This window comes from Pseudonaja textilis, chromosome 13 (genome assembly GCF_049901715.1).
Source record: "Pseudonaja textilis isolate UNSWEBS1 chromosome 13, rPseTex1.2, whole genome shotgun sequence".
NCBI classification, from domain to species: Eukaryota; Metazoa; Chordata; class Lepidosauria; order Squamata; family Elapidae; genus Pseudonaja; species Pseudonaja textilis.
In genome coordinates this window covers 1,602,348-1,630,212 of record NC_142002.1, presented here as the reverse complement: position 1 = coordinate 1,630,212, position 27,865 = coordinate 1,602,348, and the positions used below count along the sequence as shown (strand labels likewise).

At 49.3% G+C, this 27,865-nt stretch overlaps 2 protein-coding genes and 1 long non-coding RNA gene across 7 annotated transcripts in view; 1 reads left to right on the top strand and 2 right to left on the bottom strand.

Moving 5' to 3' along the window:
• Positions 1–27,865, bottom strand: part of LOC148124709 (uncharacterized) — a 529,533-nt gene that overhangs the window by 284,950 nt on the left and 216,718 nt on the right. The gene's annotated exons all lie outside the window — the stretch shown is intronic.
• AAGAB (alpha and gamma adaptin binding protein) lies at positions 419–23,422 on the bottom strand. The gene is made up of 10 exons (XM_026709268.2): positions 23,310–23,422; positions 15,313–15,503; positions 14,263–14,359; positions 13,924–14,013; positions 10,336–10,419; positions 7,738–7,820; positions 7,227–7,320; positions 5,973–6,077; positions 4,236–4,285; positions 419–3,128 (listed from the first exon to the last, which is right to left on the bottom strand). The coding sequence occupies exons 1-10, from the start codon at positions 23,374–23,376 to the stop codon at positions 3,051–3,053; spliced, it is 939 nt and encodes a 312-aa protein (XP_026565053.2). The 5' UTR covers positions 23,377–23,422; the 3' UTR covers positions 419–3,050.
• IQCH (IQ motif containing H) overlaps positions 23,704–27,865 on the top strand; it is a 90,138-nt gene continuing 85,976 nt past the window's right edge. For 4 of the 5 annotated variants that reach the window (XM_087941845.1, XM_087941844.1, XM_087941841.1 and 1 more), the window contains exon 1: positions 23,710–23,794. In XM_087941845.1, coding sequence (XP_087797971.1) covers positions 23,744–23,794 — 51 coding nt within the window. In that variant the 5' untranslated portion in view covers positions 23,710–23,743. Of the gene's footprint in view, positions 23,795–27,865 lie in introns of all 5 variants that reach the window. The other variant, XM_087941843.1, reaches the window with a different exon arrangement.

The window sequence follows — 27,865 nt, the reverse complement described above, 5'->3', positions numbered from 1 at the left end:
GGGGTGTCTCCCGTACGTTCTTAAGAATCCTTCTCCCCTGTTTTTAGAAGCCAGGTGAATGGGAATGTCCTTTTAGATTCAGCAGCGGTCCCCAAACTTGGCAACTTTAAGACTTGTGGACTTCAACTCTCAGAATTCTCCAGCCGGTAATTCTGGGAGTTGAAGTCCACGAGTCTTAAAAAGTTGCTACGTTTGGAGACCTCTGGATTTAGTAAGAAGGTGCTTTCCTGTTTCCTAGCTTGATCCCGTGGCTCTTATAAAACAGACCTGTCTCCACCTTTCGTGGCTGGTCCCTTCCCCCCAAAAACCCTCCTGTCCCAAACTCGGCAGCCCCTCTCAAGTCCTTGTTCCGGTCTGCCGAGGCCCTGTCGCTGCACCCACCAGGCCCTTCCGGGATGGACTGACCAGACAGCACCTGTGTTTTGAGCAGACTTTATTTATCCTAACACAACACCAAACAAACAAAAGGTTTCCCCAGCCCCACCCCGTGGCTGGACCACTGCACTGCCGCCTTCCCAACAGGGCCATTTCCAAGTTCTGACAGTAGCAGCAGCAGCTGGTCTCCCACCCAGCCAGTGATCAAATGGCTGTGGATGATGGGAGCCGCGTCCCGTAATGGCTCACGAGCCCTTGGGGTGGAGCAGCTGGGTAGCCACATCTCCCAGCCGAAGAGGGGTGAAGAACTGCACAGGACGATGGGATCCCAAGAGGCTGCCGTGGTGACGTTAACAGTGGAAGTAACTAGACCTGTGAGGGTGCTACAGGTGGCACACAGAGCCATTTGTGCGGGCATGTGAGCCCCAGCCAAACTTACCTGCACTGCGCATGCACACACCTCCCAGCTGATTTTCGGCCTGCTTGAGGCCGTTTTCACCCTCCCAGGAACTTGAGGGAAGCCCCGGAAGCCTCAGGAGGCTGAAACACGGGCCTTCCAGAAATACTGGAAGTGCCAAAACGGCCCTGTTTTTCGGCCTCCAAAGGCTGCCCTCAAGCCCCCGGGAGGGCAAAAATGGCCTCAAGCTGGCCGAAAATGACCCGGGAGGCGTGCACATGTACAGTGCAGGTGAAGGGGGAGCGAGGATGTTGTGCACGCATGCATGGTGGGTGCCGGCATGGGCTCTCCGCACACCACAACAAAAAAGGTTCACCATCACTAAACTAGACTCTAAAGCAGAGGTCTCCATACTTAGCAACTTGAAGACTTGTCTTAAAGTTGCCAAGTTTGAGGGCCCTTGCTGTAAAGTGCTTTATCTGCCTGGGGGGTGCTGCTTCAGGCCCGGAGGGGGTCTCCTTCTGCATAAGGCAGCAAGTTCCCAAAACCTTTCCGGCTCGGTGGCCCGGAGGGAAGGAGGAGAGGGGATGGTTCCCCACGAGTGGCAGGCCTGCGCATGAGCACGCGCACCTCCATTTGTGCCAGCGGCATAGACAAACGGCACTTGGACGAGGAGTGTGAGCGCCCACCACTCGCAAGCGGGGCTGTGCGTGCGCGCTCGCCTGCCGCTTGCATGGCCCGGGATGTTGGAGATTCCTGGCATAAGGAATCTAGTTCGAATCCTAACCCCCCCCCTGGGGTTGCAGACAGATGGGCTTCCCTCCCTTTGTTGTTTCCAAAGGCAGAGATGCGACAGCCTCCTCCAAGTAAGGAGAGTTGCACACCGCCTGAGTTGCCGCTTACGGGCCCCGTGGGGAAAAGGAGACCACGTTCAGATTTTTCTCCTGGTGCTGGTTCAGACTCTGCTTCCAGGCAGGGTAGACGGCATGCAAGCTCTGTCTCCTCTTGGCCGGCCAGCGTTTAAGAGAAACACCCAGAATGTAATGTCCAAATGAGCCAAGAGAAGTTGAGCCTCTCTCGACGGGTTCTCCTCTTTTAAGAGTCTAGGGCAGAGGTCTCCAACCTTGGCCACTTTTAAGACTTGTGGACTTCAACTCCCAGAATTCCTCAGCCAGGAGAAGAGAGTTGGGCTGGAGAATCCTGGGAGTTGAAGTCCACAAGTCTTCAAGTGGCCCAGTTTGGGGATCCCTGGGTTAGTCCCTTAGGAAATGAGGAGAGTGGTGCTTGATAGATCCAGGGGAGAGAGGCGTTTGGTTAGGGGAATCATGCGAGCTGCCCCCCTTTTAGACGAAAATGGGCTCTTCATAATAAGACAGAGAAGATTTTGCCTTTTCTGTGTTACGAGATGGTTCGCCACTTGCATTGCTGCCCGTGTGTACTGTGCTCCTCCTCCGGCTGACCCAGGAAGGCATCACGCGGGGAGGCTAACAAGGTGTCGGAGCTGCCAATCTGCCACGAACTATGGAGGGAGGGAGCCAGACAGGTGGGGGAAAGCGAGGAGGAGCTCAGCACACACGGGCAGCGATGCAAGCGGCGAACCATTTTGTAATGCAGAAAAAAGAAACCCTTTTCCGTCTTATTATGACGAGCCCATTTTCGTCTAAAAGGGAGGGGGCAGCTCGCATGATTCCCCTAACCAAACGCCTCTCTCCCCTGGATCTATCAGGCACCGCTCTCCTCCTCATTTCCCAAGGGGGCTAACCCAGGGGTCCCCCCCCCCCCAAACTGGGCCATTTGAAGACTTGTGGACTTCAACTCCCAGAATTCTCCAGGCAGCTCTGCTCCGCCGGCTGAGGAATTCTGGGAGTTCAAGTCTACAAGTGGCCAAATTTGGAGCACTCTGCCCTAGGGACATCAGGACCCTGAAACTAACAGATAACTTCCTACCAACATTCCCCTTCAGATTTCAGTCGTTTTTTGATTTTTTTATATATGAAGACAATAGAGCCCACAAAGCAGCCACTGCCAAGATACCGTCGCAGGTTCTCCTTTAGTGGGGAACGGGTTCCGTTCGCTCGAAGGTCCGCGTTCTGCAGGGAGACCATGGAGGCAGCTGACGTTCCGGTGCGGAAGAACAAGAACGAACTAGGTCTCAAGAGACAACCCTCCCCGCCCCCCCCCAAAGTCTCTGCCAGGGCTGCAGAGAAAACGAGGCCTTGTCAACACCAGGGCGGCAGCAGAGCTGGAGTCCCGTTCCAGTTCTGCAAACCCCCGTCCCTTAGTTGTCCTCGTCGGAAGACAAGCCTTCGATCTCATCCTGGTCTCCTCTGATGGCCATCCAGAAGGCTTTGGCAACCTAGGAGTCAAAGCAAACAGGCTAGAACTCCTGGAGGCTTACACACACCCCATACACACACACACACCTATGGGAGATCAAACACCCTAAAAAGGGTGTCAAACTCAAGGCCCACGGGCCCGGATGCTGCCCCGAGGGTGCTTAGATCTGGAAACAGCCAAGGACCGGCTCGTAGTATCTCTGCCGATGTAAACGGAGCTCGGGAAGGCTGCGCGCAGCAATCCCAAGCTCCGTTTTCAGCCAGGATGGGCTCCTGCAGCCCCTCTGCCAGGAAAAATGGAGCTCAGGACAGGCTGTGGGGGTCCCAGGGGGCCATACATGCCCCCCCAACTCCATTTTTGCGGGCAGAGGGCCATGCCCAACCTGGCCTGGCCAGGCCATGTCCCTCCCTCCCTCCCCCCCCGGCCTCCCTTGAGGTCAAAACGCAACCCTGATGCAGACCTCCATGAAAACAAGTTGGAGACCCCTGCCCTAAAAGCTCCCAAGTAGACCTCTCAACTTAAGCCAGGAGGGCATCCGTAGACACTTGGCTCCTATCCTGGGATCTGCAACTTGGGAGAAACAACCCCCAAAACTAAAAAATAAAATAAAATAAAGCATATTGGATCGGATGTTTGCTGTGATTACAGAGATTTTGACCCAACGGAGAGAACCGAGCATGAAAAATATTGATTTTGGTTGGGGAGAGAAGCTCGTAAGGGAAGAGGCGACTCCGTGAGATGCTAGGGTGCTAGTAAGCAGCATCTGGCTGGGTTTGGGCTCAGAAAATGTATTTTTAATCCAGGGGTGGGATTCAAATTTTTTTACTACCAGTTCCATGGGCGTGGCTTGGTGGGCGTGGCAGGGGAAGGTGACTGCAAAATCTCCATTCCCTCCCCACCCCACTAGCCTGCTTTCCAGCTCCGTTCTCCCGTGCAGGGCAACCCAAGGAGACCCAGATGATCAGCTGGGACTCAATGGGAGGCAGAGAAGAGATATGGGGTTGGCGGGGCCGGTCAGAGGCGGCATTGGCCGGTTCTCCGAACCACTTAAAATTTCCGCTACCGGTTCTCCAGAACCGGTCAGAACCGGCTGAATATCCACTTCTGTTCTAATCCCAAATCTTACCTTTTCGGCATGCAGCTTTCGTTGTTCGTGAGGCAGGATGGCGGCCTTTTCTGGAAAACGAAAGGGAAAGAAAAATCTAGAGCAAAGGAAGACGAAAAAGAAAAGGCTATTTGCAAAGATGAAAACGCAAAATTAAAAAAAAGGACAGACAGGATCTTGGCCGTGTGTTTCTGCCCTGAAAGAAGCCAGAAACAGCCGGAGGGCCGGCAGGATCCGACGGGTGCAACTTCAGCTACTCCTGTGCCCCCCTCCAATCACACATTCTAGAAAGTTCCTTCTCGACGCAGTTTTTCAACCCGTGCAAAGACACACCCCCACCCCACCCCCCAAGGCTGCAGTGGAGGGGAAGTAAATGGTAGTGCCGAAACTCAACCAATTTCTGACTCCAGCGGATAAATTGGGGAGGCAGAAAAAACGGTTGTGTCGCATGCCCAAAGAACATCAGTTGCCTGAATTAGGTGAGGACGGATTCCCAACTTCCTGTTTTCCTTTCTTGTCTCCCGTCATGGCAGAGCAAACTGGAGGCCGGCCTGCACGGCACAGCAGGCCTCCAGGACAGGGGTGGGCTTCAAAAAATTTAGCATGTTTTCAATCGTTTTCTATCTTTTTCTTTCTATTCTTTTTTTTCTTCTTGTGTTCTTTTTATCTCTTGCATTTATGTGTGTGTTGTTGGTCTGTTTTAATTGTAAAATCAATAAAGTATATTTTTTTAAAAAGAAATATTTAGCAATGGGTTCCCTGCCCGGTTGCTGGGTGGATGTGGCCATGGTGGGCGTGGCCTAGTCGGCCTCCGGCACCACAGCCGGATGGAGGGGGAGTATTTTCACCTTCCCCAGACTCCGGAGGCTTTCCTCGGGCCTTCGGGAGGGTGAAAACGTCCCCCACAGGTTCCGGAGGCTCTCTGGAAGCCAGAAACAGGCCGATTTCTGGCCTTCCCAAACTACCAGGAGGCCCCCTGTTTTGCCCACCCTGGGCCTCCCCGCGGGCCCTACGCTTCTGGGAGGGGCAGGGCAGGGTGGGCGGAGCCAACCAGGCGTGAGATTTGCAAATCCCCAGCAGCCCGCTCCTGCCTCCAGAGGAGGGGTCTCCAACCTTGGCCGTTTTAAGGCTTTTTTGGATTTCCAAAGCTGGCTGAGGAATTCGGGGCGTTGGAAGTCTGCAAGTCTTCAAGGGGCCAAGGTTGGAGACCCCTGCTCCAGAGCATAGGGCTGGGCTGCTGCTTTCCTCCTGCTTCCTAGATTCTGCGGCTCGGAAACGGCATTTCGCGGCATCCGTTTTGTCTCCCCCACTCCCCAGCCCCTCCCTCCATTCCTTTGTGGGTCTGGGTCAGACTGAGGGGAGCTACCTGGCTGTTCCACTCCGAAAGCCAGCCCTGGCAAATTTGCAAGAAAACCGAGTTGTTTTCTGAGTTTGGGGAAATAAGCCAGAGGTGGTATTCAGCCGGTTCTGACCGGTTCTCGAGAACTGGTAGCAGAAATTTTAAGTGGCTCGGAGAACCGGCCAATCCCACCTCTGACTGGCCCTACCAACCCCATCTATTCTCTGCCTCCCATGGAGTCCCAGCTGGTCTCCTTTGGTTGCCCTGCCCAGGAGAATGGAGCTGGAAAGCAGGTTAGTGGGGTGGGGTGAAAATGGGGATTTTGCAGTATCCTTCCCCTGCCATGCCCACCAAGCCACGCCCACAGAAATGGTAGTAAACATTTTTGAATCCCACCACTGAAATAAGCGGAAGGTTACCTTTCATTTCCTTCAACTTGGAGAAGAGTCGCTCAAAGTTCTCGATGTCTCCTTCTCCCACGGTGAGGCTGGCGAGCTCTTGAATGTCCGTGTCCAGCACTGGATCTGCAGAGAAGCCCAAAAGAGAGGCAGCTCTCACTGAGGAGGGGACCACTCACCGCAGCCGACTCATCGCACCCATTTCTTCGGGATTAGTGTGATGCTCGTCCCGCAGCGAGTTGTCCAGTGATGAGATGGTCGTGGCGAATGGTCCGGAAGCGAATTAGTTGGGGTAAGTTAGCCATGGTGAGTTGGCCATGGCGAATTGTCACAGACCCGCTCTCACTGACCAGATTGACGGACTGAGCAGGAGGCGGGTGTTCTGACTTGGGCTTCCCAAAATCAGGAAGCAGGCTCCTCATCGCGACAAAACCCCTTTTATTTAGGCTAATGTGAATTCCTCTCATTCACATCCAGCAAAGGCCCGGCAAACAGTCTTTCAAGAGTGATTTACAATCTCTCCGCCGCTGGTAAAAAGGGGCTTCTCCTGAATCAACCTGGGACTTTGCGATATCCCTGGGATCCACAGGATGCGCCCTTCACTATCACTATCTCTACGGGACGGTTTAGGTCCGTTTGGACCGACCGGGACAAAGATATCGGCTGCAATCTCCGAGCCCCGAGATTGCAAGCCGTATCGGCGTGACGCCAGCTCCGCCTGTAGCAGAAAATACTTGGCAAGGAGTCAGGAACAAACCTTCACCCTAATTAAATGAACTAATTGTCTCCTGCAAACCCCACTCCCCTTTTGCTCCTCTTTATTCCCTATGGGAGGGGCCATTCACCGTCCACCTGTGTCTTTACTCCCGAGCCGACCCTTGTTCCTTAACTATTCCCTTCTCCTGGCAGTTCTGCGCATGTGCACACTGGGAACAGGCTCCAGCTGTTCTTCTGCCCCACTGATCTCCGACCCCGAAGGCAGCTGATAACTGTCAGACGGCCCTGGCCCCATCTCTGCCTTCGACACAGAGCCTTCCCCAGACTCCAGGACTGGCCCATGTTCTTCCCCAACCTCCTCACTATCCGGCGCCAGTTCTGCTGGCCGCTGGCGGGCCACAACAGTGGGTTGGGACAGGGAGAGAGCCCCCGTGACAACCCCTGAGAGTCTTCCTGATTGAGGAGGCTGGATGGGCCAAAAGAGTGTCTTGCAAACAAGCGATGGAGGGAACAGACCTGTTTTCTCCACTTTGCCCTACTTAGCAAAGAGGCTCTTACCAGCAGTGGGGTCCCCCTGGGTTCCCTCCGCAGGGACCAGAGCTTCTTCCGGATCCAACCCAGACTGGGCCCTCTCTGCCGGCAAAGAGTTGGACTGGAGGGAAAGGAAACAAGTCGAATCAGACTCAACCCCCTCCCGTGGAAATTGGCACAAAGTACGGGTTGACCTGGGCCAGCCTCAAGGAGGCAAATTCCGCGGAGCCGACGAGAGCCAAACCAGGTCAAAAGGACACCTGTGTTTAAATGTAGGTAAAGTCCAATTACGATACCAAACACATAATCTGGTGATCCCTGGGACTTAATGTTTTAATTGTAGAGAACATTACATTTCCAGGCCTCCTTTAAAAAAAAAAAAAATGTTTGATGATGAAGGGCCCTGCCCAGTAAATTAAAACGGAGCAACCCCGGGGTCAAATCAGGGGCCTCCAAGAAGAAAGGCAAAACAGCCGAGGAGGAAGCCGCAAGGAGAGAGACGTATCCCACCCAGGAATTTTTAAAAACGGTTGTTTACTTCTGGAGCTTCGTTCTTGTCTGACCCGATCCTGCGTCCTGCCCCTGTGAAGGCTGGGAAAAGGCCGAAGTTGTGACTCGCCTCTGAAAAGGAAGAAAGGAGGGTCGGTTAGCAGAAGGCAAGGTCCTTCAAGGGCATCGTCCAGCCCTGGCCTGGCCTGGAAGGCATCCGGCTGCGGCTTCAGAAATTCCCAGTCAGAAGCCAAGAGGCCGAGCGACCGGGATGCTGTGGGGGCAACGCTCCCGTTGTGGCTCAGGGGCTTCCATACGGCCTCCGCGTGAGCGTGCTGGTCCCTGAGGAGTAGGCTATATAGCCAGAGGCAGGTGATCTAGCACAGCGGCCCCCAGTCTTTCCAGCTTGGTGGGCCAGGGGGAAGGAATGGGGTCCAAATAGTGGGAAGCACCCACCAACCACACAAATGGAGATGAAGCCATGGGCACCCTTGCTGGCCACTTGCCTGGCCTGGTTCTGAACAGGCCACGGCCCAATTTTAGCAAAGGGTTCTCTGCCCGGTGGCTGGGTGGGCGTGGCCAGGGTGGGCGTGGCCTAGTCCGCCTCCTCCACCATGGCAGGGAGGACGCATTTTCACCCTCCCCAGGCTCCGGAGGCTTTCCTTGAGCCTTCGCGCGGGGGTGAAAACGGGCTCCTTGGGCTCCGGAGGCTCTTTTGGAGCTGGAATCGGGCCCAGTTTCCGGCCTTCCCGAATTTCCAGGAGGCCCGTTTTTCGCCCTCCAAGCCTCCGGGCGTGGCCTGCACTTACCTGCATCCAGAATGGTCTGCGTGGGGTGGGCGGGGCCAGCCAGGAATGGGATTTGGGGGCTAGAATTTTAGCTAGGGGCTCTCTTGAACCCCTGGGGGTTGAGGACCCCCAGTCTAGCAGCAGCAATTGCCGGGCTCCCTCGGGCCTTTCCCCTCCGGCCTTTCAGAGAAGCACCTGGGAGCAACGGCCCCTTTGCCCCCACAGGAGCACCAAATCCATGGGACTTATTTCACGGAGAGACCCTCTGCTGCTTCGGTTACCAGCGGTCCAAAGGGTTCTTCTCAACAAGCATGGATTTGACCCCCGAGCCCCCAAAGCCAAAATCCACCCCAAAGTGTCTCCCCGGTTGTGTCTTTTCAGCTTTGGCAGATGGGGAAACCGTGACCGTTTCTAGCAGGAGGGGGGCCGCTTCCCCTCCCACCTGCAGAGGAAGCCAAGTCTGCCGGTGACTCAAACTGAGAGCACCAAGGACCAAAACCCCGAAGCAGCCGGGAGCCAATTTCTCAGTGACTAGTTACATTTCTGCCCAACGGAAACTGCCTGAAAAGCCAGCGGGCCACCACTTTCCCTCGTGCGGAAGGCCCTGCCAAGCAGAAGAGGCCGCTGAAGCCGGCTGAAACTCCCGCTGCGGGGAAGAGGATGCGGGGAGGGGAAGGCCACCTGCCCTGCCTCCCCCTGGCTTTGCTTTGGCCTAGGGAAACAGGCTGCCCACCTGGGGCTGAGGCTCCGGAGTTAGCACCCCACTGGCCCCATCTCGTCTGGCAGCTCTGCGCATACGCGCACTGGGAACAGGCTCCTGCTGCTCCTCTGCCTTGCTGCTACCAGACTCTGAAAGTTCCGGAGTCAGCACCCCACTCCCAGATGGCCCCATCTCTGTATCAGATTCAGGACCCTCGTCCGAGTCCTCTCCAGACTCCCGGACTGGTCCCCGTTCTTCCCCAGTGTCCGATTCCACCTGCGCCGTCTGCACAGGCTGCCGGTGTGCCGCAACACCTTGAGACTTTCAACAAACAGGTGAACAGGACTAACAAGAGCATCCTAGAATTGGAAGATTCATTTAGGGTCAACCATCACTGGAGGTTTCAAGGAAAGATTGGACAGCCGTTTATCTCCCCAAACTTGGCAACTTTGAAGACTTATGGACTTCAACTCCCAGAATTCCTCAGTCAGCTGGCTGAGGAATTCTGGGAGTTGAAGTCCACAAGTCTTAAAGTTGCCAAGTTTGGGGACCTCTGGACTAGGACAATGGTCTCCAACCTTTCTGGGTTGGCGAGCCTGCGGAGGGGCATCGGGAGGGGGGAGAGGAGATGGCATTGCGCACGCATGTGCACATACTACTTTCACACGTGCTTGTCCACCGCTTCCGTGACCTGGTTCCAAACATGCTGCGGCCTGGCACTGGGCCGCGGACCGGATCTTGGGGATTGACTAGAAGACCTCCAAGGTCCCTTCCAACTCTTATTCTCTGATTCAAGGAGTCCAACCTGCTGCAAGAATCCATCGATCAAGACCTTCACGTTACTTAGGCCACCTTTCTGGACAACGGAGTCCGTTGTTGAACTCTTCTTTCTGGGAAGACGCAACTTCCAGCAAAACAGGCTGTTTGTTTCCTGCTGTTATTCCCTGAGATGCCCCTCACCCTAACCCTCTCCCCCTCCCCCAGTCGAGGGCAAGTGATGGCGGTCTCTTCCGTCCCAGACATTCCTCGGGGATCCGTGCTGGGGAATAAAGTCCCACAGCCTTGCCTCCCAGGATGCCAGACATTCTGGGACAAATTGCTCCGCACCCATGCCAGAAAATTATTGGTGCTGATTTTTAAAAGCTGAAAAACCGCCTACCGTTTTTCATCACCACGTTTGACCAGACGTTGGCGTTCAAGGCTTGGACGATTCGTTTCACTCCTGTGGATTCTGGAAAATCATCTAAAGGGGTGGGGGGAATGAGGAGAGCGGAGTTGGAATACGACTTATTACAAAGGCTTCGTCAGAAACAGAATCGTGTTCATTTAATCACCCCACAATCCCTTGTAGGGCTGGTGCCAGGGCAACCGAATGGAGCAAGCAGAGTGTTGGAATGGCCAGATGCCCTCCCTGTTGCCAACGAGGAGTTTTGCTCAGCAGATAATATTCTCAGTGTGCCCAGAGAGAGAAATATCTGCTTCTGCCTCCTGAGGGTGAGGCGAGAGCTCCACCCCTAGGCCCCTGGACCGCTCTCCTCGTCAGAAACCAGAATGAGGATTCAGAAACTGAGAAGGATAAACAAGGCCTGGATACTGTCCTCTTAACAAGGTCGTTCTCAGTTCTTGATTTGAATTTAACGCCATCAAGAGAAGGAGTGTGATGACCCAGAGCGGGATACAAATCGAACACAGTCACAGAAAACAGGGGAAGCCCCTTTTATTCCTTCACTTTGCTTCCAAGCTCCAGATATTCTTGATGGAAGACAAAAAAAACTCCCGCACAAACAGTTACAAGAAGGGAAAAAGCAACACAAGCCAGGCGAGATAAGGGCTGGAGGACGTCCACAGATATCAGAACACACACGGGGAAGGATGGCAAACTCAGAGAGGAACCATAAACTAGAGATATTTCTATGCTTTGTTTCCAGCGTTCGCCCGTACGCAAGTCCGTCCTCTTATTCGTCACAGCTGCAGCCCATGAAGAGGATCAAGGCCCTCTCCTCCTAAGTAGATCACATGTCTCGCTTATCCTCTCTTCCTTGCGTGCCCTAGGATGGATAGGGGATGGGCCTGGGTCCTCCTCTGACTGCCCAGCCGGCCTCTGCCCTTCCCCAGCCTCCTCCACAACCTCTGGAGCCCCACTTCCACTCCCTGTCCGCTGTTCCTACCCAGATTGTTGAGGGAAAGAGGCTGATTCAGTAAACCGCTTAGAGGGCTGTAAAAGCACTGAGAAGCAGTATATAAGTCTAACTGCTATTGCCCTTTTTTTTTTTTCTCTCTCTCTCTCTCTCCCTTCCTTCCTTCCGTCTTAAGTTGAGGATGAAAATTACCAGCAAGGACTCAAGAGCCACTTTAGAGCCTCGCCTCGGGTGGATGACTCAAACGAAACTATCAAAATGACGATGCAACCAACGGAATAAAAGTGGTTATATCACCTTGAATGCCCGTTACACCATAAAAGTGTTGAATGAAGCCTTGGCCTATTTTAAAATGGCAAATTCTGATAAGAAATGACTAAGCAGGACAGGTTACTCTTTTGTTACAATCCTAAAAAATACCAACCAGCTTCGGGGGTGAAAGGTGTAAAACTAAAACAAAATGTCAGGATGTTTCTGAGCCTAAGGATGCATTTCTGGACTGGACCTAAGTTTATGACAAGCCATCTTATCTGTTTAAAACAGAGGTCTCCAAACTAGGCAACTTTAAGACTTGGGGACCCCTGGTTTAAATCCAAGATGGAAAAAAAATAAGATGTTGTTTACCACTAAGGTAGTCAGAGATTTCTTGACTAATCCCTCAAATATTTATCAGGAAATAGCTCAAGAAATACTGCAGCATTTTGCCACACCAATGCAATAAACAAAAAAAACCCCTCTTTCTTTACAGCCCTTGATGCCAAGAGACCAAACCCAGACTCCCCAGGGCACAGACAGCTACCCCAACTTTATGTGTTTATTTTCTTATTAAATTTACATACCGCCCACCTCACGGTCAAGTGACCCTGGGCGGCTTAAACATCATAAAAGCAGACGTACAAAACATTCAAACATTAAATATGAAAATTTGGCCTTCGAGCATTTTTTTCCTGTGAAAAAGCACCAATATAAATATTGTAAGCCACCCAGAGCTAGGGAGGTGGGTGGGTGGATGGATGGATGGATGGATATGTTGGCAGGATAGATAGATAGATAGATAGATAGATAGATAGATAGATAGATAGATAGATAGATAGATAGATAGATAGATAGATAGATAGATAGATAGATAGAGAGGCAGGCAGGCAGGCAGGCAGGCAGGCAGGCAGGCAGAGACATGGATAGATGGATGGATGATAGCTAGATAACTAGATATAGATGATAGATAGATAGATAAGCCAGATAGATAACAGATAACCAGAGTTGGAAGGGACCTTGTAGGTCATCTAGTCCAACCCCCCCACCCAAGCGGGAGACCCTACACCATTTCTGACAGATGGCAGTCCAATCTCTTCTTGAAAGCTTCCAGGGATGAAGCTCCCACAACTTCCGAAGGCAACTTCTGTTCCGTGGGTTGATGGTTCTCACGGTCAGAAAGTTTCTCCTTATTTCCAGGTTAAATCTTTCCTTGTTCAGTTTCCATCCATGATTCCTTGTCTGGCCTACAGGTGCTTTAGAAAATAGCTTGACCCCTTCCTCTCTGTGGCAGATAGATGATATAGATCAATAGCAACAGCACTTAGACTTATATAACCATTTTACAGTGTTTTCCAGCCCTCTCTAAGCAGTTTACAGAGTCAGCCTCTTGCCCCTAACAATCTGGATCCTCATTTTACCCACCTCGGAAGGAGGGAAGGCTGAGTCAACCTTGAGCCTGGGGAGAGTTGATCTGCTAAATTGCAGTAGGAGGAGCTTGCACTACTGAGGCTCATATCAAATAGATAAGAGGATAGCTACAGATAGATGATATAGATTAGAGAGATACAGATGGGTAATGACAGACAAAGAGACAGAGAAGCAATTGAGAAAGATGCATCAGAACCGAAATCCGGATTTGCAAGGTTGCCCATATCCAGGAGCTCCTATAAGAGAAAGTGCTGTGACCACAATTTGCACAGAGGCGGTGTGGAGGATGCTAAGGAGCCAGAAAGGCAGCGTCTTGAAGGACCAAGCTCTGTGGTGCAACGGGAGCACCCCCACACCTCTCTCTAAGGAGACTGATGGGGGGTGGGGGCAGTGCATGAAAGCATTTCCGCCACCCTTCCAACATCTGGACCTCTGCCCAATCCTCACTCTCTCTTGCAAAGAAGATCTCCCCCGTTTTGGAAGTCAGAAAGAGCCACGTCAAGAAAAGCTCAACTCCTGAGCTAAATGCGGTGAATGGTATAGATGTGCATTTTAAAAAAAAGATCTGGAACGCATCCAGGGCTGGTTTTTCTTTTTCTTTTTTTAAAGCTGAGCTGGCGGCCACCGTATTGTGAGAAATTCTCTGCCTCTTTCTTAGGCACAGGGGAAAAAAAAAATTAAAGAATTGCAAACCACATCGTTGTGGCTGCCGGCTTGACTTTTGTCGACCACACCCTGGGGAGAACCCTGCATGCATCCCCAACCACCGTCTCCGATTGCCTGTGATGCAGCAACCCCAGCTCATTCAGCGTGGGGGGAGAAGACGCCGGGCATTTTTCTGGCAGGGGTGAAACTTGCCAATGAGCCGCAAAGAAACCAAACCGCTTGAAAGTCACCGCGGGCAGGAGGCAAAGGCCAAATCTCACCGTCCTCATCCGGAAGCTCCTCTGGGTTGAGCTCCACCAACTCAAAGCCGTGTTTGATGCACCACTCTTGGGCCTTCTGCCGGCTGATGCCTACAAGGAAGAGAGGAAAGGCGTGGGTTTCCCCACCGCTCCCCCCCCCCAGGAAGGGCTCCCACCGCTCTGGGTACCGGCAGGAGGAAACTCCCTGGAGGGGATGCACGGCTGAAAACGCTTGGAAGATTCTGGGGAAGGGCTGCAGGTGAGCCATCTGTCCAGAGTGGGCCTTTCCAAGCCAGACTGCTCCCTCTGTTGCTTCTGCCAAGCTTCCCGCTCTAACCGAGTTTGTCCTTGTCGCCTTACCATTTTCAGAGACTCTGTCACAGACCAAGATCATCACTTCCGGTAGCCAGTCTTCTATCAGAGGAAGCCACTGAGAGACAGCATCCAGCCCTGATATCTGTAAAAGGAGATATGGATAGCTGGCTTTATGGAGTATTACAAGCAAAAAAAGCATATTCGGTTCTACACAAATCTTTATCAAAAGGAAATCTTAGAAAGCAGAAAAGTTTCAAGGGAGATCGGCCACCTTAAAATTTGGGTCCAAAAAAATGACCCAAGATGCCTGTGGGCTGAGAGGGGACTAGAACCTGGTGCAATGACCCAGTTGGAAGCTGGTTTGGAGAACAGGAGGAATTGGAACTTCACTTAAAATCTGCAAATTTGACATCTAATGGGCAACCATCAACTATTAGGACTCTTAAACCCTCTTAATCAACCAAGGAATTTTTTGTTTTGCTCCTATACTTTTCTCTGCAACAAGGTTACGGGGTAGGTAGGTTGGATTGAGGGAGTCTGACCCAAAGTGACCCAAGGGGTGTTTGTGGTTGAGAGGGGACCAGAATTTGGGCCTTCTTGCTCCTAGTCCAAGCCCCGAACCACCATACCACCCACCCTCTTCACATCACCCAGGCCAAATTAGTGGTAACCAGCGGAAGTTCTACCATCAATAACCTCCTACCAATCTCAATAAATTCTCAGAAAGCCTAGAAGAATATCACGTATTCTTATGCGTTATCTTTTCACATAAAACCAGAATTTCTCAATCTCAGCAACTTTCAGAGGTCTGGATTTCGGCTTCCAGAATTTTCCCACCCCGCAAAACAGTTGAAATCAACTCTCCAAACCCTGGGAAGGAATTGATTTGAAAGTGGAGGGGTAGAGTAGAATTGTAATAGGTTCATCAGCTCCACAAACGTCACAGGTCATAGATGGAAGAAAACCACCCTAGTTTCTGAACCAGAATGTCCACCGGGCCGGGGGGGTGGGGTGGGGGGGTTGGACTGGATCCCTTCCAATTCTGCTAGGCTAAGCTGCACCACCCTACATCCCGAACGGCAGGGCAACACTCACTGTGGTGCTGTCGAAGCAGATGAGGAAAGCCTGAATGGACTCGGCAATTTCCGAAGTCACCTGAAATACATTTGCCACCACGCAGAGATGGACGGCAGCGGAGTAATATTTATTGTCTATCGTCCAGGGGTAAAACCGGGCTCCGCTCTCCGCGGCAATGTGCTCAGGAAGCTCTTCCTCACCGGTGATACCTGCAAGAGACAACAAAGAGACTGTCGTGGTTCACTGGCAGACAGTACAGGCAGCAGTGGAATTGGATAGAACAGGGACCAGTCCGGGAGTCTGGGGAGGACTCAGATGAGGGTCCTCCATCTGATACAGAGATGGGGCCGGGGCCATCTGGGAGTGGGGTGCTGACTCCGGAGCCTCCGGAGTCTGGCAGCAGTGAGGCAGAGGAGCAGCGGGAGCCTGTTCCCAGTGCACGTATGCGCAGAGCTGCCAGAAGGCAAGAGCAGCTGAAACAAAAGGGGCAACTGGGGAGTTAGGCTAGGAGGCGATTGCCCCTCCCATAAGGTATAAAGGACAGGCAAAGATGACGAAACCTGTGCAGGAAGCAAAGTCATTCGTTCGGTTCAGATTTATTATTGAAGCTCTTTGTACTTCGGTTGGTTTTTTCTAGTTCAATTGACCCTTCTGTTATTGGCAGCACTTCACAGAAAAGAAAGGTGGGTGCTTATCTCAGGGGACGGTTTGAGATTCATTACCGGGGGGTGGGTGAGTGGGGAATCCCCCGTCCTGCTTTCAGGTTGATCCTTGAAACGCTACATGGGCTGGGCAGAATTGTGGTGGGTCTTCACCTCCACCCTCCCTTCACAATATGCTGTTCCTACTTTCATCTACTTTTACCAGCTGCCCATGAGAAAACTTGACCCAGCTGGCTAAGCAGTTAGTATAAATAGGCTTCCCCTCGCAACCCACACGAGGGTGTAAAAATACACCCGTTAGGTCATCCAGAATCTTGGAACCATTTTGCTCGGATGACCGGCCTTTAGGAAATCCCCCACAGAGGCTGGGCACCCTCTTCCTACAACCCTCGCCCAGCCCTCGCATGATAATGACAGCTTTCCATATCTGGATTCGGAGAAGGTACTCATTTTCGGAGCTGGCGTTCCAGCCCCCCCACCCCCAAAAGCCCTGTCCCCAAACCCGCCCTAACGACGAAAATAGTGGGCTGGGAAACTGTCATGTCGTGGGAGAACGGCTCACTTTAATTCAGGGTACCCCAAATTTGGCAACTTTTAAAACTTTGGGGACTTCAACTTCTTGAATTTTGGGAGCTGAAGTCCACAAGACTTAAAGTTGCCAAGTTTGGAGACCTCTGCTTTAATTTGTGATATTTCCAACTCTTGGGTAGGCCTGCAGTTTCGCATACACAAAGTTCAAAGTTTGGGAGGGGGCAGAGAAAAAGAGAGGAAGGGGAAGAGGAGAGGAGTGGAGAGGAGAGGAGAGGAGAGGAGAGGAGAGGAAAGGAAAGGAAAGGAAAGGAAAGGAAAGGAAAGGAAAGGAAAGGAAAGGAAAGGAAAGGAAAGGAAAGGAAAGGAAAGGAAAGGAAAGGAAAGGAAAGGAAAGGACAGGACAGGACAGGACAGGACAGGGAAAGGGAAAGGGAAAGGGAAAGGGAAAGGACAGGACAGGACAGGACAGGACAGGGAAAAGAAAGGGAAAGGGAAAGGGAAAGGGAAAGGGAAAGGACAGGACAGGACAGGACAGGACAGGACAGGACAGGACAGGAAAGGAAAGGAAAGGAAAGGAAAGGAAAGGAAAGGAAAGGAAAGGAAAGGAAAGGAAAGGAAAGGAAAGGAAAGGAAAGGAAGAATCGGCTGATGCATGTGGCAACTGCAACCGTTCGACAGGCCTCCCGAGCTAACTTTCCATGGCTTGGGTTTTCATGGAGCGCAGGCCAGCTCTCTGACGCGATCCTGTGCCATCATGCCCCAGGACAAGCGCACCCAGCAGCAACCAAAACAGCTGGCCCCGTATCTGCATACCACCCCACACCATCCCAGGCAGAGGATGTGTCGGATGAAAAAGGTAACAGCTGCTTCAGCCTGACACTTTCCTTCAGAGCCAAGCTGAGTTAGAAGCAGGGGTGTCAAAACTCAAGGCCTGAGATTTGGCCCGCAGTGCCTCTGGCAGGGAAAATGGAGCTCGGCCCCCACCCCACCCAACCCCCATGTCCTGTTTTCAGCTGCGACAGCCGCCTTCAGCCCTTTGCCCATGAAACGGAACTGGGGGGAACGGGGGGCTTGCTCCATTTTCACTGGCAGGGGACTGTAAGAGGCTGTCGCAGCCGAAAAGGGGCTTTGGGGTCGCGCGCAGTCCCCACCCAGCTCAGTTTTCACTGACGGGGGGCTATCAAAGCAGACTAAAAGCAAAAGGAGAAATGCTTTCCCCCTCTGCATTTGAGCGTGCAAGAAGGGACGGATGAGGAAAAAGGGGAAAGAGGAAAGAGAAAGAACAAGAAGGAAAAATGAGAAGGGAGCAAGGAAGGAAAAATAAGGAAAGAGGGGAAGAAAAGAGAAGGAAGAAGGGAGGAAAAAGAAGGGAAGGAAGGAAGGAAGGATAGCAGCCTTCCAATATTTTGAGGGTATGCGACAGAAGAGGAGGAAGGGGTCAAGCTATTTTCTAAAAGCTCCTATGGGCCAGACAAGGAATAATGGATGGAAAGTGAACAAGGAGAGATTCAACTTGGAAATAAGAGGAAACTTTCTGACAGAACAATCAACCCATGGAACAGAAGTTGCCCTCAGAAGTTGTGGGAGCACCATCAGTTGAGACTTTCAAGAAGAGATTGGACTGCCATCTGTCAGAAATGGTGTAGGGTCTCTTGCTTGGGCAGGGGGGTTGGACTAGATGACTTACAAGGTCCCTTCCAACTCTGATTATCTGTTAAGGAAGGAAAGAAGGAAAGAAAGAGAGAAAGGAAGGAAAGAAGGAGAGATGGGAGGGGTGGGAAAGAAGGAAGGAAGGAAAGAGAGAGATTGAGAAAAAGAGGAAGGAAGGAAGGAAGGAAGGAAGGAAGGAAGGAAGGAAGGAAGGAAGGAAGGAAGGGAGATTATGAGAGTGAGGGAGGGTCTCAGGGAAGTCCTGCCTTAGCACTTGGCCACCACAGGTGCCCCCCCAACTCCCGGACCTGAGTGACATTGAGCTGGCCACGCCCACCATAGCCACAGCCCCACCCACCCATAGCGACGCCCACCTGGCTCTCCGAGGTCAAACACAGTCCTGATGCAGCCCTTCATGAAATTGAGTTTGACACCCAAGTTAGAGGGTGAATCTCCAGTCAGACGCTGCCAGTGGTACCCCAGAGTTGTGCAAGAGTTAACCACATGCAATGCCACTCCATCTCCTTCACCAACAAGAGGGTGCCAGGGATCAATTCTCCATCACTCGCACATCCTTACCTGACCAGATAGATGTGTCCTTTGTTAATATCAGTGTACATGAACTTCATTCACACTTACTACACTGGTAATCCTTGAATTATGATCGGTCGGCTTAGCCATTGAAAGAATAACAGAATAACAGAGCTTTGCTGGCTGAGGAATTCTGGGAGTTGAAGTCCACAAGTCTTAAAGTTGCAAGGTTGGACACCCCTGTTCTAAACCCCCAGTTCAAGGCAAGGAGCCTTATACCATCCCAGTTAAACGGTTCTCCGATCTATTCTTGAAAACCTTCAGTGTTGGAGCATTCACGACTTCTGGAGACAAGCCATTCCAAGGATTAATTGTTCTCACTGTCAGCAAACGTCTCCTTAGTTCTCGGTCGGATCTCTCTTTGATAAGCTTCCCTTGTCCTGAGCCCAGGTGGTTTAGAGAACAGAGTTAGTACTTTTCGAGACGATCCCAGTCTCGTGGTTCCACGGGCATCGGTCTGCAAGCACAGCCTTGGTGTGCCTGGAGAGCCACCTGGTGGAATGAACCACAAATCCTTCTGCAGAAGTACAAAGCAATGTGCCACAGCTGCCCCAAAGTGCCAATCCAGCTTCAGGTTGCATTAAACAGGGAGGATTAACACCAAAACCGTGGAATGGGCTGGTTCTGCTCTCCACGGCGCTGACCAGGCCGCAGCCAAACATGGGGCCTAATTCTGGTCAGGACAGCGCAAGAAGGATGTTGAGAACCAGGACAGAGTGTTGAAGGGCCCGGAAGTTCAGTCTTATGAAGAACAGTTAAAAGGACCTGGGTACATTCCACTGTTAGAGCAATAATGATGTATGGGTTGTGAGAGTTGGACATTTAGAAGACTGACCCAAGAAGAATTGGCGCCTTTGAACTGTGGTGCTGGGGCAAACGACGGCGTATACCATGGGCAGCCAGAGTAACTAACAGAGAGGTCTTCAATGGTATAAAACCAGAGACGTCCTAGAAGGTTTAATCATAAGACTACATCTGATACTGTGTTATGCATGCAAATTCATTGCAGAAGGCAATGAGGCTAGTGGAACAAGACGACAGGGCAAAGAAAGAACCGGCTGGCTTGATCCCATCAAATCTAATGCAAAGTTGAACATCCAGCAACTGCAAGAAGCTGTGCCTGAGAGGGTAGCATGGACAGCACTTGCCTATAAAGTCACCAAGAATCAGACATGACCTAAATGGTTAAAAACTAACAAAACAATGTTCAACCAGAAGGAAAAAAGGGGTTATGGGAGATATAATCTCCGCCTTCCAATATTTAGAGGATTGTCATAGGGAAGAAGGATTTATTCCCCACAGTCCCCAAAGATAAGAGTTAAGGGGGGAATATTGTTACAGTGGGAGACAGAAACTGGAAATACACTGGAAATAAAGAGGAATTTCCTCACTTGAGAGCTATTTAACAGTTGGACGTCATTCTGCCTTCTGGAGTTGTGGAATCTCCACTAGAAGTTTCCAAGAAAAAGTTGGACGGCCTTTTTGTCCAGGACAATCTAAGGGATGCTGTACTGGAAAAGGATTAACAGACCTCTAAAGTCCCTTTCAACCTGAGGATTCTATAAAAATTATATATCTATGGCATCTGTATGGTTTTTTTCTATGAGATTTCCGCCAAAAAAAAAAGAGGAAAACCTGTCATTCAAGCAGACACTATCCTTGCTCCATACAGTACACAGGAATGTTTAGCTTGTTTCGGAAAATAACATAGTACATGATATGCAAATATATGCAAAATTCATTACGCTATTTCTTTTTAAGGCAATCATACTATTCAAAGAGGAAGAGTAGTAAATAAAAAAACACTGAAATGTGTGGAAATAAAATGACATTAACTAAATCTGTTTTTTCCCCCTTCTGTTTAATTGTTTGTGATTCTCAGAGATCAGAGACTGCCTGGATAAGTGGCTTTTTGGCAAGATTTTTGAGAAAAAAACTGACTGTTTAAAAAAACAGCCAGTTACGTTCTAGTGTCAAAGGAGAACTTCTCCAGGATTTCCCTGATTAAAATCTTAAGTCTTAACTGCCACACAACTTCGGTATCACAATTGTGTGTGTTACCTGGTCTAGTCTCTGCGGCTTTCTTGGCAAGATTTCAGAAGTGATTTGCCGTTGCAAATCCAAGGTGGATGTGTTGCCTAAGGTGGGGCCAAAACTCACAATTTGTAGCTGGTGCCTTTACCACAACACCAAAAGGGCTCTCAGTTTCACCAACGCTGAATGTTCATTCACTGACTTTCAAGAGCACACTTCTCCTGAGATTTAATCTAATTTATCTTCCCCATGAAAAAACTAATAATATCTATTCCTTTCATCCACAGCTTCAAGTAGTCTGGTAAAGTAAGCTGAGTGCAAATGATATAGCAGCTTGAGACAGAAGGGGAACCATATAGGTTCAGAGCAGATTAAGCAGTTGTTTATAAATAACCAGGGGAAAATGCAGTAATCATTAAAAGCCACTGTTTTGTTATACCAGAACATGTTTCATTACTCATTAACGGTTTAAGCATATTTTGGAAGACTTTCTACCTTGTAGCTCCGAGAATGCATGGATGTTAATGGATCTATTACTGCACAACTGTAACGAGTGAGCACAAAGGAGTGACACCACACTGACTCTCCAGCAAACTATTATAAGCATTCGTCCTGAGTTCTGTGCTTTGCTTGGATACGAATATGGAGGGGTTTTATCAAACCAATGACTGGCAGAGGGCTGGCAAGATTGACTAAAACCAGGGAGAAGCAAGATACAGACATTCATGCATTTAAGGTAAACAAAAAAAATGAAGATGTAACCATTCAACAGATTAATCATTGAGCCAGCTGTCTACTACTTTGACTAAAAAGACGAACAGCATCTCAGTTTGAATTCAACAAAAACTATCTAGAACACAAAAGTGGTAGAACCGTTCAGTGCTAATCAGCCTAGATGGGAAGTTCTGGGACACTTAATCAACCATGCTGCCAAACTGAATTGTGTCAAGCAATAGTAACCACAACTGGGTGTATTTGAAAATAAAATCCCATATAAAATGGCTGAGAGACAAGGGTACGATTAGCTTGTAGAGAAAAAGCAATGAAAGGGTGACCATGATAATTATCTTCAAATATCCGAAAGGCTGCTATGTTTAAGATGACAACATGTGCCCATTGACATTTCAATAGGGCAGGATTAGAATAAGGAGGTGAAAACTAAAAATTAATACAGTACAGTACATTTCAACCAAACATGAAAAGAAATTTCAATATCAAAAGCTATTGAACATCCAAAAATAGTGGACTGTTGTTCTTTGACAATCATTTGTTCATCAGATTTATTTGTAATCAATAAAAATAAGGAAATTTATTTTTATCTTGTTTTTAAGGAATGAGGAAGAAGAAAACAGGAAACTTGCACTGACCCCTCCTAGAGGATTGAAAGGTGAAATGTATCACACGTATACACATCCCATCTAAGTAAGGCATTGAAAATGTTCCAAGCTCATCCAGCTTCCTTATCAGTGAACAAAAAGTGACTAATAACTTTTTGAGGAAGATCTGCAGGAAGCAGAAGCCAACCCAGCATGCATTTCCCACAAAGGCCAACTCAGCCTTCCTTCCTGGTCTCAAAAAGGAGGTTCTTCCTCTATCCCTTCTCTTCCCTCCCTTTGGGTTTCCACCCAAAGGGGGAAGAGAAAGAATCTATTTCTGGCTAAAAAGCCAAAGGGAAAAAAAAGAAAAGAAAAGCAAATTCATAAAAGAGGAATCATGCTCAACATTTCATTAGGATGGTCCTAATGACCCCTAACAATCTGGAGGGGCAAGACTTTTACAATAACTTTAATGTCATTTTAAATGTACACTAACCGGCACACATTAAAATGAAATTTTGTTACTACAGAATAGTAAAAGACAAACAGCTTTTACTATTAATTTATCTCTTCTATATGTCCTCTGTGCATGTGTATGTAACTTTTATTTATTAAATTCATATGCCGCCCATCTACCCAAAGCAACTGGGATATATGCATGCATGCATATATATGAGCTGACTGTATATATGCATATACATGTGTGTGTATATGTATGTGTAAACACAAACACATATGTGCATACCTACATACACATATATATTACACACACGTTGCTTTAGGTAGATGCATATGCATGCATGCATACATATTTGAGCTGACACTGTATATGCATGCATGTGTGGGTGTGTACACTGTCACCTCATGGCCCAACTGTCTCTGGGCAGCGGGAGAGGGACTGGCCTGTCCCCCAGCCAGCTTCCACCCCGCAGGGAGGCCCAGCGCTCCCTCTCTCCTGGCTTCTAGGCCAGCCCCTTCCCCCTGCGGGCTCTCTTTTGCCGCCCTGCCGAGCTCATCCAGATCCGTCCAGGCCTGACGGGGCTTCCCGAGGGATTATTCCACAGCTGGCCGAGAGCAGCCGCTGCCACCGGGCGCCTTCTGCACATGTTCAGGGGCTCTTTGCCTGTCGGGGCTTGGAGGGAGAGAGACATCTCCCGCCACGGGGAAGGGCCAGAGCCGGGAAAGGAGCTCCGGGGACCGGAAAGCCCGGTCGGGGCTCGAGCCGACTCACGTTTCACCAGCTCCTCCCCGGGGAAGCCCGCCGCGCAGCTGGTGATCAAGGTGCACGGGACGGCCATCGCGCACGCCAGCGGTCTTTGAAGGGCCCGGCGCTTCCCTTTCCGGTGGAGGCCCCGCCCTTTCCGGCCCGTACCATTTTAAACAACCGCTGGGGGGGGGACGGAAACGAACAAAGTTAGCGAACGGTTGAGGCTTAAGAAATCCGCAATCCCCGAAGAACTGCGATGCGAAAGCAAAGGCGCCTCCGCGACTCTTTTCTTTCGCGAACAGAAAGCGGAGCTGGGTCCATTTCACACGGCTACGGCCATTCTTTCCCACCCCCCGCGCCTAATACGGGCCCGTGGTCCAGGCCCGAGCCGCGCGTCCCGTTGCTAGGAGGCGAGGTCACGTGACTCTCGGCGCCTTTCCGGAGTGGGAGGTTCCGCCATGGCGGGGGTAGCTGGGTCGGGGGTCGAGCTGGGCAGCGTCTTGGTGCAGGTGGGTGGAAGGAGGTCGCCTCCGCCCGGCTCCCCGGACCCCCTCGCGCCACTGCCCGACCTGATGGGCTCCAGAATCGTGGGTGTGTGTGGGTGGGTGTGGCTAGGTTCAGCCACAGTTTAACTAACCATGGTCTGTTGCCTAAACCACGATGGGCGGGGGGGCTTCACGGCTGGGCTTGGTGAATTGGCCCGTGGCTGGGTTAGCAAAGCATACTGGGTCGTCCACCCTCTCGACCCTTTTTGCAGAGCGCAAAGTTTTTAAGTTTTTTTTAAAAAAAATTACTATTTTTTAAATGGTGGTTTGCATCAGGGCCAAAGGCTGCCCTGAGCTAAAACTGGGCTAACCAAGGCGGGCCTCTCTGGATAAAACATTGCCTTTTATTTGGCTGGTTCGGTTTTGGCTTGGTGTCAATTTCCTAAGTTGTGGCTGCACAAACACAACTATTGGTGTGTTACCCTGGGATCAGTAAACAGCCCCTGAAAAAAGAGCGAGGGATTTTTTTCCTCTCTGGCTGAGTAAATCTTCTACAGTCCAGCCAGGATTCCTTGGCTAAATATAACCCATAGGACCTTTGTAGGAAAAATGGTTTTCTCTCGCATTTTAATATAATTTACACTTCCCTCGGAAGTTACTGTTTCCCCTTTTTAATGTCTAACCTTAGCCTTCTGGTGGAGAAAAAGCAGATTTGGTAGACATCTTACAAAATAACTGTCATCTGTCTTTTGGACTACTCTGGCAATATGATGCCCTGAAGAGATGCAGCTTACAGCTGATTAAATATCTAAATGGAAAATACAGTGTACTAGTCTCCAATGGAACTGTCTTTGGTTTGATTTCAGAAATATTTCACAGATTTAGTATGTATGTATGTATGTATGTGTATGTGTGTGTAATATATATATAATATGCATACATATACATACATACATACATACATATAATTATGTGGAATTAGCCAGCTATTTTTTCAATCAGCTTTGTCTTAAAAACCACATGACTGACATTCAGAATTTTATCTACTTACTTTGGAAGACCCTACCTTGACAAATATATTATTTTCCGATAGTAGAAACCAGTGCATTCATATCACACTGCACAACTTAGCGACTAGAATCAATCACGGTAGCATTTACCTAGTGGGAAATGATACTTCCTGATAAAAGTTATCCCATTCCCTTAGTTCCAGAGATTCTTCTGGAACTCTCTTGCTTCTAAAGATTGTGTTAATCAGCAACGGGCTTTTCCAAAAGGATGCTGTTTCAAAGAATCGTAACTACTGGAGCGCCTGAAGAGAATGGAGTGGACAAGCAGGGTAGCAGCCACTCAATTTTATGTTCCCCTCGGCTTTAATTGGCTGCATTTGCAGTGACATTTTTCTCACCCGTAAGGAAATGTGGCCTCTGATCCCTTAGATCCAGAGATCACTCGCTTTCACGTGTCACATTGGCACCTGAACTCTTTTCTAAGAACGCTCTTTTTCCAAAATTAAAATAGAAGCTCCACGAAAGAAAGAAAAAGCTAAATAAGACATAAAATAAAAAACATACATACATACATAGAGAGAGAGAACAGAGATTGTGGATTCTAGGCCTCCCTTAGGCATGAATGCTGGTTGGGTGACTGTTTAGGACAGCCTCAGTCCTGCCAGACTACCCTGATCTCAGGTTTTGACTAGATTATGCCCTTAGCTATGAGGATTCTGTGGACTCAACAGAATTTGTTTTTAAGCAAAATATTTGACAAAAATATCCTGTGGTATTTTAATTAGCAAGCTAGTTAAGAAAGGGCTCTTGGCTGTGATAAGTGAATACTTGACTGGCTCAAAATTCCGATTCAAAAGCGTCTTCATCACCAGTTTGTGGTCTAGAACAAGGAGTAACGTTTTTGTGTGTAAAAGTCCAGATAGTAAAGATTTTAAGCTTTGTGGACCAAGAGATTTAAATCAAGGATATTATGTTCTTATATAACCAGGGGGGAAACAAATTTCCAAACATTTTAATGGATGCAATTCCCTTTCTTTGACCTGCTCACACTTCCAAGAGGCCAGGGCAGAGGCTCCAGCCGCTCTGCAGGTACAACTGGCAGGTCTGCAGGCCAAGGAGTAGCAGCTTGCCAGCAAGGAGGCCACCAATGCCAAGGATGTTCAGCCCCACCCTTCACATTGGGAGCTCAGCTGAGGTTCAGGTCTAGGTAGCTCCACCTGCCTACCCACCTGTCCATCCTTAGCTCACAGGCCGTACAGGGACAGGTGGCAGGTTGGATTTGGCTCATGAGCTCTAGTTCGTTGGCCATCTGATCCAGAACTTATCAAATAGAGTAGAACGGATTGTCCTGCGTCCTCTATTCTTCACCATTTTCTTACATAAGAGTAGACAAAGGGTGGAGAGGATGCTTATCAGATTTACAGATGACAAAAGCTGTAGTGGGATAGCTAAAAAAAAAAAAAAACGAAAATTCACCAAAATTAGGGAAGGACCAGCATCTGAGGGGTCACGTCTACGAGATGGCAAAGGGGATTGGAAGAAAAGAGACACGTGTGCTGCTAGCCAGGAGATGTTGCCAGCTGGGTATAAATAAAGCCCCAAATGTTGGAGGCTTATGGATAACTATACAGTCACTTCTGGTGCTTGGCAGCTGTGCTGCATTCATGGCCATTTGGTGTCTCTCTCTTTTTTTTAACAGTTTATATATTTTCATTTTACATGCATAGGTGCTTATTGAACAGCACATTGTCTGGGTCCATTTGTTTACATAATACATTTCCCAGTCCTAATTTCTACTTCTATTATCCAACCATTTGTAAAACAAGTCCCATGTTTGAAAATATTTTGCATCTTCTTTTTCCCTTATTTTTAGTGTCAGCACAATCTAATTTTTTTTTAATTGCATCTTCTGCAGGTTTTTCCTCGTTTTTCCAGTACTGTGCAAATACAATTCTTGCTGCTGTCAAAACATATATTAAATATAGATTCCCTTTATCATACTTTTCAGGTATAATACCTAACAAAAATATTTCTGGCTTATCATCTATGTGCTGCTTTAAGGTTTTATTCTAACCATGTATGTATTTTTGGCCGTTTGGTCTCTTGACTGCATTGATGGTTTTGCTGAAAATTCATTTACCTCCAGTTTTCTGCAAAACCTCACCCATAGCAAGCTATAGGTTCACTTAACAACCACAGTATTCACTTCATGACCACACATTCACTTAGTGGCACCAGGGATTCACTGAACAAAAAGGTCATAAAATCAAGTTACAACCATGATGGGCATTCTCTGTTGCCGTTGTAACTCGGGGACTCCCTGTGCACCTAGCTACCTGCTTTGTTAGCTTCCTTCAGGCAGGGGAATAGTTAAGTCAGGAATCCTGAGCAAGCAATAAATCATTTGGCTGTGTTCTTACTGCGTCCCAAATTCTTCCATGGTTGAAGTCGTAAAAGACAGTTTGGAGGAAGAAATCTATTTGTGTAATTGCTTAAGCTAAGATGTCTTTACATGGCTAAAAGAAAAAACAGTGTTTTCTGTCTGATAAAATAAATCAAGCGGGGGTGGGCTGGGCTGGGGGCGGAATCGGACGAAACGTTTTTGCAAATGAAGTTTGGTTGGTTGCTCCCAAGAAGCTACGAGGGTTTGTGACAGTGTAGATTAGAAATCTTAAGATATTTTAACAGTTAAAAGGGTTCCAAAGCAAGATTAACTTTATTGGCATTTACTCCCAGTTGAGTATATTGGAAGGCAGCTGCACAGTAGAATTCTTCATATGCGGTACAAGTCTCATTGAGCATTATACCTATTATTGGAACCGAAGCCTAAATCAATAATATTGTTATTTGAGCCAGGCTATGTTTGTATAGCACACTAATCCATCAAATGCGGTTAAGAAATTGCACATCATGTTAACGTGGCTTAACAGGGTAGCCTTGTTTACATTATACACTGCAACACAACGGGCTGTTGGATGTTGATTCAGCCTTGGTGTTTTGTCAACAGTGGCTCAATATGTTTATTTGGTCATGCACACCTGCAGGAAGGGCCAGCAGGTAAACGCTGACAAGTGTGATGACGCCA